At 32.3% G+C, this 19,857-nt stretch overlaps 1 protein-coding gene across 1 annotated transcript; it reads right to left on the bottom strand.

Annotated features, from left to right (window-relative positions):
* Positions 1-1,900: 1,900 nt before the first annotated feature.
* LOC145662914 (uncharacterized) lies at positions 1,901-17,083 on the bottom strand. Its single transcript, XM_081728919.1, has 4 exons — positions 16,959-17,083; positions 8,927-9,015; positions 7,335-8,126; positions 1,901-5,084 (listed from the first exon to the last, which is right to left on the bottom strand). The coding sequence occupies exon 4, from the start codon at positions 4,108-4,110 to the stop codon at positions 1,906-1,908; it is 2,205 nt and encodes a 734-aa protein (XP_081585045.1). The 5' UTR covers positions 4,111-5,084; positions 7,335-8,126; positions 8,927-9,015; positions 16,959-17,083; the 3' UTR covers positions 1,901-1,905.
* Between the last annotated feature and the right edge of the window lie 2,774 nt (positions 17,084-19,857).

Genomic DNA, 19,857 nt, shown 5'->3' with positions numbered 1-19,857 from the left:
AAAATAAAAAATTGTAAATATAATAAAATGAAAATGTATATAATGAAAATAAAAATGTAGATATATAATAAAAATAAAAATTGTAAAAATATATAACAAGTGTTTGAATATAGTGATATATACAATGTTCTATTGATTCTTTGTACTTGATTAATAAAAATAATTTAATATTTGAAATATGGTATTTACGTTGTATGAAAAAAATCTATTTATAATATATAAAATCTATTTACAATATGTAAAATTCTATTTACAATATGAAAAAAATATATTTACAATATATAAAAACTACTTACAATATAAAAAATCTATTTACAATATATAAAATCTATTTACAATATATAAAAATCTATTTACAATATATAAAATCTATTTACAATATATAAAAATCTATTTACAATATGAAAAAAATATATTTACAATATATAAAAAATATTTACAATATATAAAAAATATTTAAAACATATGAAAATTCGCAAAATATAAAAAACTATTTAGAATATATGAAAAAATCTATTTACAAATTGTATATAATATATTATTTACAAATGGGGGGGTGCGGTGTGAGGAGTGCAGATATGTTATAAAGATGATATAATATTCAGTACTTGTGAGTTATAGAAAGAAACCCTATACTGTAAAGAATTTAATATGGTATATCCAGGAGGAGCGCAATGTATGATTGCCATATTTATTTACCTTCACTCATACCATTGGTAAATTATATAAAAGATTAACGCACTGGGAATATTTACACAATGTACATATACATTCAACCAATCACTCATCACAGGACAAGACTAGAACTTCTATATCCATATGGTATACTTGTATAATCTGTTTTATCAGTCGGGTTAAGTCTGCGTCTTTTGTTATTGACTTGTTGATGTGTTTTTGTCTCTGGTCGTGATACAATGATAAACCCCGGCTTACGAACTATCCTACCTGGATTGTTTAACTCCTTTTTCTCAAATTTTCCGCGGACTAAATTAAAAAATGATCAAACGTGATTTTTTCCCGAGTTCTACTATCTAATGTGATCCCCCTAATTTTATAAACATAATCTATTTTTCCCGTCCCAATTTCTTTCATACGGTAGCTATAATTTTTTGGTCCCAAACCTATAAACATGTCAATTTCCCACCCATTTGGTATTTCATCAGTTAGCTCACCCAAGTAGGAACCAGTGGTAAGCTTGGGCTTATCATTTCGTCTTTGGACATACATAATACTGTCCGTGTCACAATATAATACGGCTTCAGGCCCTACGGCCGTCAAGAGATCATAGAGTTTTAGCCTTGCCCAAGATGTAATAAACGCGGCAAATACGACATTCGAAAATTTCCAGGGCTTGTTTTCATTTTCGATGTCTTTATATGTGATAATGAGATGACGTTCACCAATGTGTGACACTGTTTGCACCTCATATTGCGCTGACAGTAAGTAGGTCAAAAATGTTTCTGGATCATCAACAATTTTCGATTGCGGAAGATCTGTTCGCTGCCCCCATTTTCCATATAATGAGTTGAGGAATATCTTGGAGATATACCTCAGTCCCGGGTTCCTCCTGATATTGTTATGATTTAACTGTATTCCCTCGTGGACAAAATACTCCATAATATATTTTTCTTCGTCTCCTTGAGTGTGGCATGAATCAGGAAAACCAGACGCTTCCTGCTTCATTTGGAGGAAAGAATTCACGTAGTCACGGAATAAACTACGCTCATTACAATCCTCCGAACCTACGAGTTCAAATTCCCATATTTCTTTAATGGCGAGTATTTTATAGCCACACTGTATAGCCTTATGTAATTCAGGGGTGCAGAATGTGCCAGTAATGGCACGATCCCTTTCGCAATGCAAACAATTGTTGATATTTTCCTCCTCCATACATGTACGGCAGAGTCAGAAAAGTAATCGGCCTCTCGCAACGTATGGCAGGACCGGAAAATACAAATCAGTTGGAGGCAAAACGGTACATTTAACCATACCATGAATACTTCCCACATCTGGGAAGTCCGGCCCCCTATGTATTTTTGGCTTACCTACTGGCAACGGCTTACGCGCCATTACCCAGGGGTAGAGACTAGTTACATCCAGGTACGCAATACTTTCATCACTGCTACATTCATGTAGAGCTTTAAAACATTCGGTTCGACCACCATTAAATCCTTCCTTGGGGATCAAATGATCGACAATATCCGCACATTGAGTTCGAATGAACTCTTGTATGGATTTGTCTTTCTTCACTTGATTGTCCCAATTACATTCCCACATTTCAACAACGTTGAGACCACGTTTACGCAGATAATTAGCCTTAATAGTGGTAGACTCAAATCGTTCTTGCATGGATGTAGATTGATGCGAGGTAGAGTCAAGTTGCTTATGACGCAATTCAGGGTAACAGCTGAGACAACCATGCCAAAAACAACCCAGGAACTCATACACAGTATTACTACTTGGTTCATAACCATCAACTTTATATTTTCCAAATTTCTTTTCCCCACCATTTCCAGTATACTGAATTTCATTACCTCTTGTTTTCTTTAAATACCGCAACCACTGTAATGCTTTCACACTTTGACGGTCACGGTAATCAAAGCCAAGAGGAGGAATTACAGTGATTAAGTCTTTTGGTAAATACAAGGTACAGTACACCAACATAGCAAGACTGGCTATGGTTCCTGCAGAAATGAAACACTGGATACCACCAATTTTCTCTTCAATCAGATCGGAAAATTTGACAACACCTTCCGTTAGAATTCTCACGTCGTTGCGGCAATAATCTAGCATCTCCTTTTGCAGATCATACTGCTCGCCAGTTAAAGTACGTTGTTGGTACCAGGCGTACAATTGCTGTCTATTTTCAGGACTTCTACTATCGGGATCAAAATACTTAATATCAGGGATCGGACCTACATAATTTTGATTAGCCGGAATATTAAACAAATATGGGAAATCTCCCTTCTTTAAATTTTGATTAAGGCCTAAAGTTTTTGTTAAGTCAGACAGCCGGACTCCCATATAAAGATAGGTATCTCTGAAAACAAGTTTATTCCCGATCCGCAACTCGATAATTTTTTGTCCTGTCATTGTAACTGTTGGAGAAAGATGCTGAGATTTAATGAGACTTCTAATTGCGAAGAACATATCAAATTTCGATCCATTATGCGAAAGCACAATAGTTTTCTCAAAAGCACAATGAGCCTTTAGTGTATAACTAATAAACGCATCAATGCTCTTGAAAGAAAACTCGCGATTTCCATTTTCATCCCCACATACAGGACATGAATCACCAAATGATTTACCCTTGCATGCATAACAAACAGTCATTGAACACACTAAAGAAACAACATGTTTCTGCTCTCCCTCAGTATTTGTATCTAGCAGCATAGTCTCTACATCAAACACAATGTATAAATACTTTTCCACCCTGGTAAGACGCTGGTTCTGCACATAACATACGTGGTCACGTTCAACATGCTTATAGCATGATTTACATAAACGTTCATCACATTTATGTTCAGATTTCCTACGACGTAAATCAAACATAACATCACAATCGCTACACACCTCCACATAATCACATATACTTTTGCCTCCTTTATTTACACTTTTGTGATTATCATAACACTCACTCGTTGGAAATAACCTATGACAATCATTACATTCACACTTAATTTCATTATTATCTGCTTCATGATATTTTTCGCAAAATCTACACTTAAGCTCACACTTGTGGTAAATCCCTTTGTTATTATATCCTTTCAAACATGATTTACAATAACCTTCAGTTCCCAAAAGTTTGCGCATGCTTTCAATTAGTTGGTAATGACCGTCTTCATACAATACGAATATTTGTTTACCACCTTTAATTCCTGGATATATCACATTAAATTCACGTGTTTCAAGGTTCCTTTCATACACAATGATTTGGTACTTAGGTGCAAGATAGTTCTGTATCTTTTTAGCGTCTTCCAATGTACATCCCTTATTTTTTTCGGCTTCAATTCCCAAATTATTGCACAAAATATCAGCTTTTTTAAGTAACCGCTTCGGATTCTTTTTCAACTCATACATTTGTGAACGATTTTGATCGGCCCTTGCCATCCCCAGAATTACACTCTTGGGGAGGCAGTACACGTCCTTCTCTATGGGAACTACTTTTTCTTCCAAAAACTCTGTTAATGGAAGATATTTTTGATTAGTCCTGGTTCGATTCTTACCTCTTCCTTTGCGAAGGTTAACATAATGGACCTTAAAAGTCACATTACCTCCGAATAAATAATCCTCATTTGAATTGAGGGTGTTCTCTATCACGGAGAAGAGGACCTCCGAGTTCAATTCCGATTTACGTCTCCACGAGACATACAGAGGCTTATTCAACTTTGAAGCCGAGCTCTCAATTGTTATTCCCACCCGGCATTTTCATCAACGTCACTTAACGCTTGATTTATTACAAAATCAAATAATGACCGGATATAGGATTCAGGGTTTTTTATTTCATTTTCGGTTGTAGACTTAATACTTATTTCCCTCCCCTTAATGCCATAATATGCATAATGACGCTGACTTTTACCTACAATTTCAAATTGTGGCGCACCCATACCAATCATTGCATTAGGTACTTCCCCCGAACTTACAGAACATGGTCCTGGTAAGTTCATAGGTTCCCCGGAACTCTCAGAGCTTGGTCCTGCTAAGTTTAGAGGTTTACCTAATAGCTCACGAGCGATCTCAACAGATAAGCCATCTGTTTTACCAGATGATATCAACTGGTTGAGCTTTTCACAAGCCTGCTTTTTTATATCATCTTTGCGGAAAAATCCTGCCTGATAAAGGTCTGTAATATCGGCAGCTGATATGCATCCCTCCAAAATTACACCCTGTCTTCCATCAAAATGTTTTAGTAAGGCAATTAGCATTTGATAGTATTTTTCAGTGGGTACACGCGCACCCTTGGAATGATAAGTATCTACCAAACGCTTCCAGGTATAATATACCACTTCGGGGGCAGCATATCCAAATCGGTGAAGTAAATCAATAAGTTCTTCAGCTTCGTTAATTAATGCCATATGTGCCATCTGTAATCAAATATATATTCAAGTTAAATTCCCAGTATTTTACTGATCGCACATCGATAATTGTAAATCACAAATTCAGTTTTAAGTTTACCGACAATACACTTGAAAGTTTATCGGCAATAGCACTAATATTTGCCGTTAACTATAATAATACATCTTCCCGTAACTTTTCTTTCAGTTCACCGAAGATATATTTCTAAGTTTATCGGTAAATTCTTCACTAGTTTCCGCTATTAGCAGTTTACAGTTTATCGTAATAAAATTCTCTTCAGGCTAATTGCACCACGTAGTATAAACCAGGAACGTCTTCACAATTTCAATAATTCTTCACTACTGACTGACCGCTCAATTTTACCTGTCTTATATACACGAAAATATTGTAAATTCGACACGAAGTTTTCCGAACATTAACGAAATTTTCCGAAGATTGCCGAAAAATACCAATCCTATACTAACACTTTTTATTGAAAATATAATTAAATGTTTATCGACAGATCCTGATAACTATAACTCCGTAAGTTTGTCAGTTTTACAGAACCAGCAAATCCACTCACAGTTTCCGATAACACTAAATGACAAAATCCTGTAATATTTATCTAACTGTTTTGCAATTGCAGCACACAACGTGCAAACAGGAACGTCTTCTATACTGATTCGCCGCGGCTTGCTGCGCTCTATTTATACTTTCGGAAATGTAATCTCGTACCCAAATGCATTTAGCTTGTAATCTCGTACCCAGATACACTTACTTTAGTCTCGTACCCAATCGTGTTCAGTTTGTAATCTCGTACCCAGATAATTTAGTTTGTAATTTCGTACCCAGACGTATTAAATCACAAAATATTTTCTAAAGTAATAATGCTATTTTACAAACATGTATTATTTAAAGTCATGTGACATTCTCGAAGTTTCCCGAACTTAATCGAATGTTTCCGAATTTTTAATTTTTACTAATAGTATTATTTTCATATCTGATGTGAACATTCCAAAGAATAAAAATCATTTTAAAATAACATTGGCAATAAAAAAATCCAAGTAGTAATAAACAGAAACACAAATTAATAAAAATAACATAGTAAACAAAACATATCAAAGAAGAAATAGTTTAGCAAAAATCAAATAAGAAAAAATAAAAGGTTAGAAAAAAGGTTTAGAATAGTTTATGACCCAAAGCATCAGAACTTTATCACACAAACAATATAGCAGAGATTTAAAGAATATATTGAATTAATCCACATAGATTAGGCAAACCATATTTAATTAAGCCAATTATTAAACAAACGATAGCATAGAAATAGCAGATTTTAAAGATACTTAGTTAATGCAGTTCTATTCAAAATAGCATTCAAATAGTTAATTGTTACAAATTATAGTTAAGAAAAATTACGTATGGTTAGAATGAAAGTTCGATTACTTACAAATCATAGTTAAACACCAATCAACAGAGAAAATTTATTAAATAGGATTAGCAAAAATTAAAATAATTAAATCAGGTTAGGAAAAGCATCATTATTTAAAAGATCAATTACTAAATTTAAAATACGTATAGTTAGAGAAAGCATATTAAATTAACAAACAAAATAAGAACAAATAAAATAATTAATATGATAACTGTTCTACAGTATTCAATGAAATGCATCAACAAAGAAAACTAATATATTTAATAAATATTTTGTGACTTTCTATTATTCAATTTGTAAATTTTGATTTATTGTAACTATTTTTTATAATGCGCTACTAATGAAAGTTCAGTTAATTTTATTTTTTACTTTACCTGTAAACGTTAATGTCTATTTTTCAAATGACATTAAATTTTGCAATGCAATTCTTTATATGTTTACATGGTGCTTTTTGATTGTAAAATAAAAAATGCAAAAGTGTAAATGTAATTTTCACATCTAACATGAAACTTTTTGATTGCAAAATACATTTTTCATATATTCGTTTCATCACATGAAACTCTTTGACTGTAAAATAAAAAATGTAAAAAAGTAATTAAAATTGAAATGAGTTGCAAATAAAATATGTTTAGATATAATTTGAAATGTTCATTAATTAAATTGCGCACATGTAAAGTTAGTTTACTCAAAACTATTTGTCAATATGTTTTAATTATATACTCTTTATATTTGATTTTTTCATTAGATTAAAATATTGTTTTTTTATTAATTCATTTATGTAAGTAACAAATATTTTTTTCTATTTATTAACAAGTTTTAAAGTTTAACAAAAATGTATGTGAACACTTACCACCGCTGGAAAGACAGGAAATCCTTATTTAAATGTTCTTAGATGTCAAATAAAATGTGAGTGTAGCAAATTCGCAGTTGAGGATGAAACACTTGAATGCTGTAATAATAAAGAAAGACAATATTACTTTACATGAAATTATATTTCAGTATAAAAAAAATGAAAATGTGTATTACTAACCTGTAGAAATTAATTTCCAAAAATTTAACTATGTTGCATGCTACAAAAAATTTTTAAGCGTTGTTAACAAAACTGCATGCTGAAGAAAAACTTACATGTATATTGTGAACAAAAAAAATTCAAAAAGATGTATGCAAGAAAAAATCTAACATTTGTTAACAAAAAAAACGTATGTTGTAAACGGAAACATGCTACAAACTTTATGTTGTGCAAAATAATGCATGTTCCCAAAAAATAAGTGATGCAAAATAATTCTTTCAAAGTAATCTGCATGTTACAAAATAATGCACACTTTCAAAAATAAGTAATGCAAAATAATTCTTTCAAAACTAATCTGCATGCTACACAAACTCAGAGCAGCTACGCTGTGAACTTGTAAATAATGAACTTGTAAATAATTCGTTTGCTGAGCTAACTCCTTGTTAATTTTAATTTAATCGCTTGCTAAGCAAGCTCAGAACACTTACAGTGTGAACTTAAAAAAAATTCTTAAGTACAAACTATTATGTAAGTTACCAATGATACTTAATTTACTTCTGTGAACTTTGATACTTTGGAATTCTGAATTCCGCTGCCACTTTTACTCCAATTAACTGCCTCCAATTAGTTGCCCTGAAACAATGAAACATTACTAAGTAACACTTGTAATTTATTTTCCTAATCATTTTTATGATTCGCTTCTTATTAATTTAACCTCTCGTAATAAATTACTCGAACACTTCATGTGAACTTGCCAATTATTTATATTCTCCTTTCTTATAGAAAGTCGTAAGAGCAGCTATGCTGCGAAACTTACAAGAAATTTCTTATCTTTTACCGATCGCTTGGTACACAAGCTCAGAGCAGCTGCGCTGCGAAACTTACAAAAATTTCTTATTTTTTAATTGGTTCGTATCTTTTTTATTATTTCGCTTCTTATTTTTTATTGGTTCCTATGCCAGAGCATACTCGTAAGAGAAGCTACGCTGCGATTATTTTATTCGTTCGTGTTATTTTATTTTATTGGTTCATTTGCTTTTTTGTTCAATCACTTCATTAGAAGTTCCGTGTTAATTATTTGTTTCGAAAATACTAACTAAGCTCGTTTAAAATTAGAAAGTCGTAAGAGCAGCTACGCTGTGATCATTTTATTCGATCGTTTGCTGTGCAAACTCTTTGTTAACTTTAATTTGATTGCTTCTTATTTTTATTGGTTCGTATGCCAGAGCATACTCCTAAGACCAGCTACGCTGCGATCATTTTATTCGTTCGTTTGCTGTGCAAACTCTTTGTTAACTTTAATTTGATCGCTTGCTAAGCAAGCTCAGAACACTTAGTGTGAACTTACAAAAAAATTTCTTATTTCACTATTTCAATAATATTCTTGCACCAACATAATTGATCTATTTAAGTACAAAGGAATAAAAAAATACCTTTGGTAGCAGAAAATATCTTGCTCCTCTGGTACTTTTGGTTGGTACTTCACGATACTTTGTACTACTACACCAGTAATAATGGTAACCTAAAATATAACATAACATGTGTTAGAGCATATGTTGTAGTATAAAACCTTATACCTAACTATATATCTATATTTACATTAGAGATATAACTATATCTATATCTATCTATAACTATATATTTATATCTAACTATATCTATATCTATATATATCTATATCTAACTATAACTATATCTATATCTTTCTATAACTATATCTATATCTAACTATATCTATATCTATATATATCTATATTTATCTATAACTATATCTATATCTTTCTATAACTATATCTATATCTAACTATATCTATATCTATATATATATATATCTATAACTATAATTATTTATCAATATCTATCTATCTATAACTATATATCTATATTTACCCATAACTATATCTATATCTATCTATATCTATATTTATATCTAACTATATCTATCTATCTATATCTATAACTATAACTATATCTATATCTATGTATATCTATCGATATATATCTATATTTACAATACCAATATATCTATAACTATATCTATATCTATATCTATCTTATATGTTAGTATACTATATGGTATGCCTAATATAAGATAGAAGAACATGATATTGAGTATATCTAAAGATATATATTTCTGAAATATGTATAAATCATTTGGTTCTGTTAGAATTAAATTTTCAAATATCAATACTATAAGATACTAGGAAGAGGTGGCAATAAAAGTTATACAGAAGATGTCAATGGAGTTTTGATAAGTTACGAGAAACCTAAAGGAAACATTTATAAAAAACGGCTACGAAAACAGAGTACAAAAAACAATACAAAGAAAAAAAACAAAGGCAGGCATAAGAAGAAAACGTGTATAATGACAAAACACCAAATTTAGATTATACACAAACAGAAAGCTTCCGCTATATACAGAAAGATAAGACATATGATAGCTAATGTCAAATAGTTTGGGTTAGGTTAAAGAAGATATAATAGAATAACAGACAATCATCTTGAAAAAATACAAGTAGTAGTGCTAATAATAGTAAATAGCAGCATAAGTCAAGCAAGAAAAATACTAAACACAATAGAATACTACTCAAGTAAGTTAAGAAATTCTTCTAGTAGTGCTAGTAGCAAATAATAGAGAAACCAAGCAAGGAAAATACTAAACACAATAGAATAGCAAACAACCGTTTTAAGAAATATATAATGCTAGCACAATAAGGAACCCATACACCAGTCTTAAAATCATCTACAAAGAGGAGCACAATTGGAAATTCTAAGAGGCATCTAATAATAGAATTGGTAACAGACATATAATGGCAAACAGGGAGACAGAAAACTTTCAAATAGCTTAAAGTTAGTTCAGGTTAGGAATATAAACCTGAGTATACATTAGTTAAAAGCATCATACTGGTTTAGCATTAATTAAGAACTAGCGAACTACTTAGTTAGCAAGTAAAAGCAGGACATGAGCTTAAGTTTAGAGTTTAGGAAACATTTAAAGCTTAGTTGTAGTTCTGTATGGCTACAAAACATGCTCACTTACTCTGAGGGAAGAACATAAACTAAAAAGTATTTGAAAACAAGATCCTAAAACGAATATTCAGTCCTCGGAAATGGAAAATGGCGGAACTACATAATTTATATGGTTTACCCAACATTGTTAGGATCGTCAATTCAACTCTAGAAAGCTTAGGTAGGCAAATCATGTAGCTAAAATGAAAGAACGCTTTCAAACTCTTGACTGGAAGACCAGTCGGAAAACAACCATTAGGAAGACCTAGGCGCAGATGGGAGGAGAATATTAAGATCGATCTCGCAGAAATTGGAATACAAAGTAAAAATTGATGCAAAAATAGAAGTCAGTGGAGAGGTTCTGTGAACCTCCGGGTTCCATAGACCATAGAGTTAGTTAAAGCTTAACTGCAGACAAGATCTTAAAAGTTTTAAATTAATTCAAAACAAATTAATCAGATCATGACCGTATTGGCATTTATTAAGTATTGTAGGACATTGGCAATTGACAAATGAGACAAAGCACAAATACAATAAATTAAATTTAGTTCACATTAAAAAGTACAATAACAACAGGAATAAAAGTAGCGGCAGCAAAGTAAAAGAGGAAATCATGTAGTACAATAAACAGAAAGAAAATATTTAGCAATTCATACCATGAAAACAAAGGACAGATATATTACATAACAAGTAAAGGCGGGTGGGCAGAAGCAAGAATATGTTAGCTAAAGCATAGTAGGGAAAACCAAAGAAAGAGCGGATCAGGATGTAATTTATGTAAAATTGGAAGCCCATCAAAATTAGGGTAGCACACAATAAATTGGAATAGCTTAGGTTAGGACAGGTTACATAGAAAGTCGTCAGGCTCAAGCAAAAGAAGATACTAATCTGTAAGAGATGGCTTGTTAAAGGAACTTTACTTAGTTTTTATCTACTTCATCATATTATTCTATAAAAAGAGATAGACATACCTAAAAAAAAGAGAAATATTCAATAGAGATAAACCAAGAAAAAAAGAGACAATTTAAAAGCCGATCAAGGAAAGAGTAAAATAGAAATAGGTACAAATAGTACAAAAGGTGAAATAGAAATCTAATAGCATTCCACATAAAACAAAATAGGTAAAAATAATTAGAGAAAAACACAAAGAAAAGAAACTTTGGTTAGAAAAGGGCATACAGGCAAAGAAAGAAAAAAAGAGGCATACATGCAAAAGTTTACATGATAGTAGAAGAAAGAAGGTTAGATTACAAGCGGAACAAAAGAAATAACCACAAAACAACAAGTAGTAGCCGATACTCAATAGTTCACATGCAAGCAATAGTAGTAGTAGTAATAGTAGTAGTAGCGGAAGTAGCAATGGTAGTACTAATAAAGTATTAGTAGCAGCAGTAGTAGCAGTGGTAGTACTAATAGAGTATTAGCAGCAGTAGTAGCAGTGGTAGTACTAATAGAGTATTAGTAGCAGTAGTAATTGTGGCAATGATAATACTAGTAGTAGTAGTAGTAGTGGTAGAATACTAATAACAGTAGTGGCTAACAGTGATAATACTAGTCTGTAATAGTAGTAAAGGTTGTAGTAATAGTAGTAGTAGTAGTAGAGGTGGTAGTAGTAGTAGCAGTGGTAGTGCTGATAGAGTATTAGTAGCAGTAGTGATGGCAATACTAGTAGTCGGTAGTAGTAGTAGTAGTAGTAGTAGTAGTAGTAGTAGTAGTAGTGGGAGTAGCAATAGTACTAGTACTAGTAGTAGGGTAGTAATAGTAGCAGTGGTAGAATACTAACGGCACTACTTGCGGCGACAGTGGTAATACTAGTAGTTGGTAATAGTAGTAAAGTTGTGGTACTAGTAGTAGTAGTAGTAGTGGTGGTAGTAGTAGTAGTAGTGGTAGTGCTGATAGAGTATTAGTAGCAGTAGTGATACCAGTACTAGTAGTCGGTATTAGTAATAGTAGTAGTAGCGGGAGTAGCAATAGTAGTACTAGTAGTAGGGGGGTAGTAGTAGCAATAATAGTACGGGTAAAATAGTAATGGCACTAGTGGCGGCGACAGTGGTAATACTAGTAGTCGGTAGTAGCGATAGTAGTAGTAGTAGTAGTGGTAGTGGGAGTAGCAATAGTTGTAGTAATAATACGAGTTCATGTAGTTTCAAGGATCATGTGTTTTTTTACATATATAAAGTATCTGTACTTCAAAACTTAGTTACTTAAGAACCCAAGGTAAATACATATGTAGCGGACTCAACTAATACAGATTTACTTTTAATTAGATACTTTCTGTTACATATACAATAAGTTTCCATATACGTAGACTCTCATTGGGTAAACATTTATCTAATGTAGGGGTCCAGGGTAACCATTCTACTTTGAACTAAATTAGTGACTATAAGAAAAAAGGGATGCCTAAATTTAATAATTATTATTGGTAAGCTTGAAAATGAGTCTTTACAATGTATCAGCTATATTTTCTAACAATATCAATAACTTGGCCCTATCTGCAAATATAAGCTGGACAAATAATGAACCGATTTTTTCTTAGTTTCGCATGTGTCAGTGTCTTGAACAATAGTATTCACATTAAACTGAAACAAATGTTTCTGCTTCTATTATTCGTATTGACTACTCCTCATACTTTCGCGAATATTAACAGCGTACAGTTCTTTCGCCTCTGATTATATTGAAATCTTCTAATTAAATGCGTATCCTACTTATAGTTAAAATGGGGTCCATTTAACTCGAATGTATGCCATACTCAATAGTAAAATTGTGGGGGGCCAGTGCTAGAAATTCTTGGTTCAACAAATCCTGTAGCGTTCTCATGACAAAAAACAAGTGTTTTGTATAAATTGTAGTGAACAATCATCGTAATCGTGGGTTTCCTTCCACTTTTTTATATACTTTTTTTCAACAGCTTTCTTTGTAAAGCAAATCAATATAATTCATTTCTCATAAGGGCTCAGTGGTAGAGCGTTCAACTTTGGTGCTTGGGGTCCGGGTTCGATCCCAGTCCCCGACAAGTGAACTTTGTGGTGGACAAACACCGTGTCCATGGGTTTTTTCTCTCGGGGTTCTCCCGTTTCCTCCCACATTCTTCATTCCACCTTTTTCATTCATTAGTCATCATCACCGTCTCCTTTAGCCTAACCGGCATAACCGTGGGACTCAAAGATTTCATTTCATTTTTTCATTTTCTCATAATCACCATAAACTGAAAGATACTGATTCTTTAACAAGTACATACAAAATTTCCCTCTGCCCCAATCCTAGTGTCCGATCTTAGTGTCCATGTCCGATCAAGTAATTTCATAACAATTTTAAATCTTATATAAATTGTGGTGGGACCCCACCCCGCCTTTGGCTTACATTTGAAAGAAAATTGGTGAGTATTTCTCGAAAGTCATAATTATGGGACGCTAAACTAAATATGTCGTCTTATTATAATAGTAAATTTCAAAGAATAAGTTGAGATATGGTAGTATCCCTGGTTGTATGCAACCCAGCGGTACATAAGTGCTTATCTAGTTACATAACATTTCAGGCACTTGGTATCGTTCCCTAAACTATATGTATTTCTTCCCTGTATAGTTAAACCCGCTGTACGCTAAGCATTTTAAATGTCAAAATATACAAGTCTCGGCATGTCCTCAAATAAGTCATTATCCAAGGAAGCCTAGAAAATCTAAAATCTCGATTCCAATTCTATACGTATTTCTGAGTATTGTCCTGAACATCCCACTAATCAACCTTACAAGTATTGAGGAGTGCTATAACATTTCTCGCCGGCATCAAATATTTTAAGGAAGTTAAAGACTCTATTTGTTAATTAAGAAATTTCATTTAAAAAATTTTGTCCATCTAAACATTTTCTCATTTGTATTATCAAACGGAAATAGATACAAAACAAATCGGGTACGGTAATATTCAAATATTACTGTAAACAAGGCTGTGAAAAAACACAATTTATGTATACTGTTCAACTTATTTTACATAAATACGGAACTAATAGCTAATTTGATGATTCTGATATAAAATTATGTTTCCAATAATATTGAAACTCAATCGAGTAAAAATCAAATTTAATTTCAGGAAATATTAGTTTCAATAAACTCAAATAGTACGCTACAAACAAAATTCAAGAGTACTATAACTCGTTGTATCAAAAATTGTGTCTACGGACCCTGTAATCATCATTATTTCTTAATAAAAAAATGTAATCTACAAACTAAAATACAATGTAATTAATCTAAATAGCAAATCAGTACAACTACTCCTTTATATAGTCTTAGTATTAATCAATTGTCCTCATACCAAAATATTTCCTATATTTCTTTAATTGTGGGGAAAATCAGTGATAGAGTGCTTACTTCAAAGGCAAGTTAGGGCATTATAACAATGTCTCTAGATTTTTTTTCGAGGTTCTATCTATTTTAATGGATCAAAACAACCACCATTTTCCTCATAACTTAACAACTATAATTGCAAAAAGTCGGAATTATTCCTCAGATCATTATAAGTGCAAGTTTTTCCCGGAGTAACTTAAACAATATAATGCAGTAAACAAAGTGAGAGAATTCTTTAAATTTGTTCTCCAAACTTTAAAAACCCATGTGTGCCGTCCGTTTTTAAAATTACTAACAGTCTTGAGAATCTCAAACCAAACAAAGCGGCGCTATTAATTCAATAATATATGCCTCATATAATTACATCGTTGGAGGTTCATGTCTCAAATAGCCATAACTTTGAAACTTATGTTTCGCCACCCATTAAAAAGTAATAACTTAATTCATACACTCTTCCAATGTCCTTAAGTGTCAATATTAACTGTATTACGCTATTACATCAGTTATGAATCTATTCGCTTTGCTTCACTCTAAATTTTCTATGACATCCAATAAATAAAAAAACTGTTATTTCGCTCTACGCGATTTCTACTTTCATTTAAGCTGCTCCCCATAAAATTTAATTTTATATGCGTCCAAAAGAAATAACATCTATAAAGTATTAAGGTTTTCTCGGAGTATCATATACGGCTTTAGCACGGTGGAGGTCCCCCATGTTACTTCCTGTGGTTCAGGAATATAATAATAAAATATAGGTCCGTGTCTATTATAGCCTAGCTGTTAAAAGTAATAATAAAGCTTGTTCCTTACTAATCAATTAATGTACACGCCCTAGTTGTGGGAGACCCACCAATGGGGAAGCAATGCTAAGCTATGCTTCATATACCCACAGTTCTAAATGAACTCTATGTATTATCTTGGACTTTAAACGTAATTTTACTCAATAACCGTAAAACTGAAAAAGTACATTTTCGATGAGTCATAATCCTAAAGATCTAAGTGGGAAAAGAAAATTCAATTACAAGGCTAATATAAAAAAAATAACAGTACGGTCAATAAGCGTAGCCTCCTCTCATTATGCGGCGTAAAGCATCTAGATGTTAATGGAAATTATTCTACAATTACATCTCATGACTTGTCCCCCAGCTGGACACTCTTTATTTTTTACTGCTACCAACTCGGTGAATACTCACAAAATTTTAGAATTCAAACCCTTTAAACTTAATTATTCTGTCACGCAGCAATTCCTGTAACATTGGCAATGCCCCATTTCATATAAAGTCAGTACTTGATACTATCGGTATGTGAAATCAACAATAAAAAGTTTAGTATTCGATGACTATAAGGAAACATCCTAAATGTAATTCACTAGACTTGACATCACAATTTAATGGTCATATTACAAAATAAGGAAAACAAACGTAATGATGATAAAAGGGACTGAAAACAACCAAATAAGTTAATGTTCTTACAGTTCATCTTCTTTGCTGAACGAAGGATTCTCTCTCTTTATATATAATCTCAAATTGATTCCTAGTTAGAAAACCTTAAACATCAATGTGATAAATACGCATTTCACACTACTAAACTCCAATAAATCACTTCAACAAATAACGTTTCCTACAGCTTTGATTCTAATTCTGTACTGCATAATAATGAAATAGAAAAATCTCCAAAACAAAAAACAAAGTTTGAAATCGAGCTCAAGATGCGCAAAATTCCAACTCAATAATAATAATAATAATAATAATAATAATAATAATAATAATAATAATAATAATAATAATAATAATAATAATAATAATAATAATAATAATAGAGCTTCTTTACTGCTAAACTTTTTAGCATATGCGCCTTCGGCAATTAATTCTTTTATTCCTACAAAACAGTATTCAACTCTGCTTTCCATTGTTGACTAGTTTGTTCGTTTCATTAAAAAAAAAAAATCGGTGCTGAACAGGCCTATAAACTCACACTTAAGTACAATCAACATAATAAAACAAATCTCTTTCAATAAAACAAAGTTTAAAAAACGAAATATCAATTTCATGAATTAATCAATCTTTGCAATATTTAATTCTATATTTTCTATGTATAAAATTAGCTAAAGTTTTCTTACCTTAATTCTGCATAAGCGCTGAAACAATCTTCAATGTCAATACACCTATCTGCAGAAATCAAACACCAAACTAGTACACCAATAAATTCTAATACAACCACACAATAAATCTTCTCTATACCAAGCGCAGTACTAGACATATAATAAAACGGGTATGTTCGGTCATGTATTTATAAAGTCCTTCAATTCCGTCAAAGCATAAGTTCATTTACCTACCCTCCCTTCTCCTATCTATGATTAGTTACAAAATATCTTACAACTTTCTACCGCTATGCTTATTTTAAAAAAAATAGATAAAATCTGATTTCCTCATGCATTTTCATCAGATATAATAAATGAGGGGTCAGTCTCCTGCCTTGTCCTAGTTTTTGGGTTAAGCAAACAGTTAACCAATTTATTTATTTCATTTCTAGCCAGCATGTTATTCCAAAATAAGATTGCACCTAAAAGAGAAAATTGTGGAAACCGTTTACTGATTACATGGCAATAACCCCTGTAAATAACGACGTCAGTATACATCGCACTTTCTTTCCTTAACTAGCATTCCATCAAAGTAACCTTTAGTGGCCATTCCTTTCAAATCGTCTATTGATACAGTTAGAGCCGACTTGCAGACATAAATCCCTTCACATAAGTAAATCTTAAAATATCTAAAGAGTCGCCATAAAGTGGTTCTTTTAGATAATATCACTCATTGTGCCATCACTGCAAATAATATCATCTATAGGAGAAAGTCCCATAGAGGTTCAAAAAATAGCACTAGAAATCAAAGCATGTATTTATTTCAACAGCTGTGGTTATTAATCAAATATTGTCTACATTTATAACTCGTCAACCGTCCTCATTTCAAAAATACTTTATAGTTCTTGTGTACATCAGAATAGACACAACCATCAAAAATAATATTTCAACAAGCTGTATTTCATTTAGAGGTAAATGACATTTTAAAAATAAATATGTTCCACATGCTTTCAACGCTGAGTTCCAAATTTCCAATATCAACGAATATCCCGCTTCAATCACACCAAAACCTATTGCTAAGGGTTCATTTCAAACAGGTCATATATCTTGTCTCATTCTCCGACTCATTGTAGTACAAATCTATGCCACATGATGTCGCCAGCTCCTTATACGCAAAGAAAAATTTATCTTTGAAAGTATTAACACACAAAGAAAGATGCATAGCTGGTTTGTCTTTAATTTTCTTTCCGCAAAGAAAACTAAAAGTTACTATAATATATGAAAATGTTATTATAACAATAAATAATTCTAAGTTGTTCGGAAAAAATCAAGTTCATTCTACAAATAATTAAAAATTAAAAAAAAAACTCCGGAATCATAAGACCAGTTTATAAACGGTGTGTGCGGTTCATGTGTCATCGAAGTGCTACGTCAAAAAACGTCAATGGTAATATCAAAGGTAACTTATCTTCCTAGTTAAGTTAAAGTATTGGATAAACATACAAAGTATGCCGCAAAATACCATTAGCATCCACGGCTACCAAGCGGTGGATATACAAAGTGGGCGGGGTTAAAAACTCGCGACAATAATGGCGCCAGCGGAAAGCTAACGTTCAATACAGTACGGCAGTCGGTAATATACAAAGTGAACGGGCGGAAAAAGTATAAAGGACAGTCAGTAATATACAAAGTGGACGGGCGGCAAAAGTATAAAGGAAAGTCGCGGCATAACCAGACAGTAATGGCGCCAGCAAAACCATCTAACACGCTTTATCAATCCAAAATAATTGCAGTCATTACTTCAATTGAAAAAACTAATTGAAGTGTACTTAAAATAAGTCATAAAAGGGAACAATAATTACATTACATACGAAATTTATCGAAAATCTAGTTACTTTTCGGTGGAACACTGCAAAAAATCACTAAGAAATCCTTAAAAAATAAGGAAAATTTACCTATTTAGGGGAAAAAAGAATCACTGTAATTATTCTCATTACAGGCAACATTCTGAAAATCCCGACAATTGTCAGATATAACTACTGTGGATATACTGGAGCTATTCGGATCATGCAATAGCTATGTCATGATTAGCTAAGACGTTGAGCGTTTTGTGTAGTAGTATTGCTCTTTGTTCGGTTTGGTTTTACAGACTTGACAACACATAGAAGATGAAAGACCAAAAATTGTATGTTCTCCATATTTTTTGTTTTATTTCAGGCAAGGGAAATAAACTAGTAGTTATGAAACATAAACATAGAACTGTTTATTTCTACAAACGTTGATACAATTTAAAGAATGTGAAAATAATTTCTGTCTTTTCTTCTTCGGAAATTAGAAGTTGTGGTAAAGACGAAATGTAATGTAAATCGGGACAATTCCTGCAACCGATGACCAACACCGTAATTTAGATTTTTTCTGGGGGGCAAGCATTAATAAGCTTATTTGGGCCCCTCTTTCCAACTTTCTCTTAATCTTTATGAATCCTCCGGAACCTGTGAGCCCTCCCGCACGTGAAGGTCTGTAGTTCCGTTAGTTACTTCCTGCTTCATTTCTAATTTCATGTTCCTATCGTATATGGAGTAAGAAAATTTTGTCTGAAAATGGACCCCCTCAAACAACGGGGAGCTTCTCTGGGGGGGCTGTTTTGCTCCGTGTCCACCCGTAAGTTATGGCTCTGCCGATGGCGTAGCCTCAGCTTGAAGAACGTTTCGTGATATTTTCCTCATTGAGGAACATCTATATAACTTGTTTTTGAGTTAGACGTGTAAATCTCGACTAAGTCATTAAGACACACAAAATTGCTTATATTTTCTTGTTTATATTTTTATTTATATTTTGTTTTTATTCGTTTGTTCTTGTTATATTTTAGTGTCTTGTTTATATTTTTCCATGAAACGACTTGAACTAGGTATTAGTTTGGGTGGAATTTTACATGGCG

The sequence above is a fragment of the Thermobia domestica genome, chromosome 10 (assembly GCF_964235325.1).
Source record: "Thermobia domestica chromosome 10, izTheDome1.hap1.1, whole genome shotgun sequence".
NCBI lineage: Eukaryota > Metazoa > Arthropoda > Insecta > Zygentoma > Lepismatidae > Thermobia > Thermobia domestica.
Note: the sequence above shows the minus strand (reverse complement) of the source record. Positions and strands in the feature narration are given on the sequence as shown.

Bases quoted from the DNA above. Each gene is read 5' to 3' on its own strand.
- LOC145662914 (XM_081728919.1), bottom strand. From the start codon at position 4,110: ATGGCAAGGGCCGATCAAAATCGTTCACAAATGTATGAGTTGAAAAAG.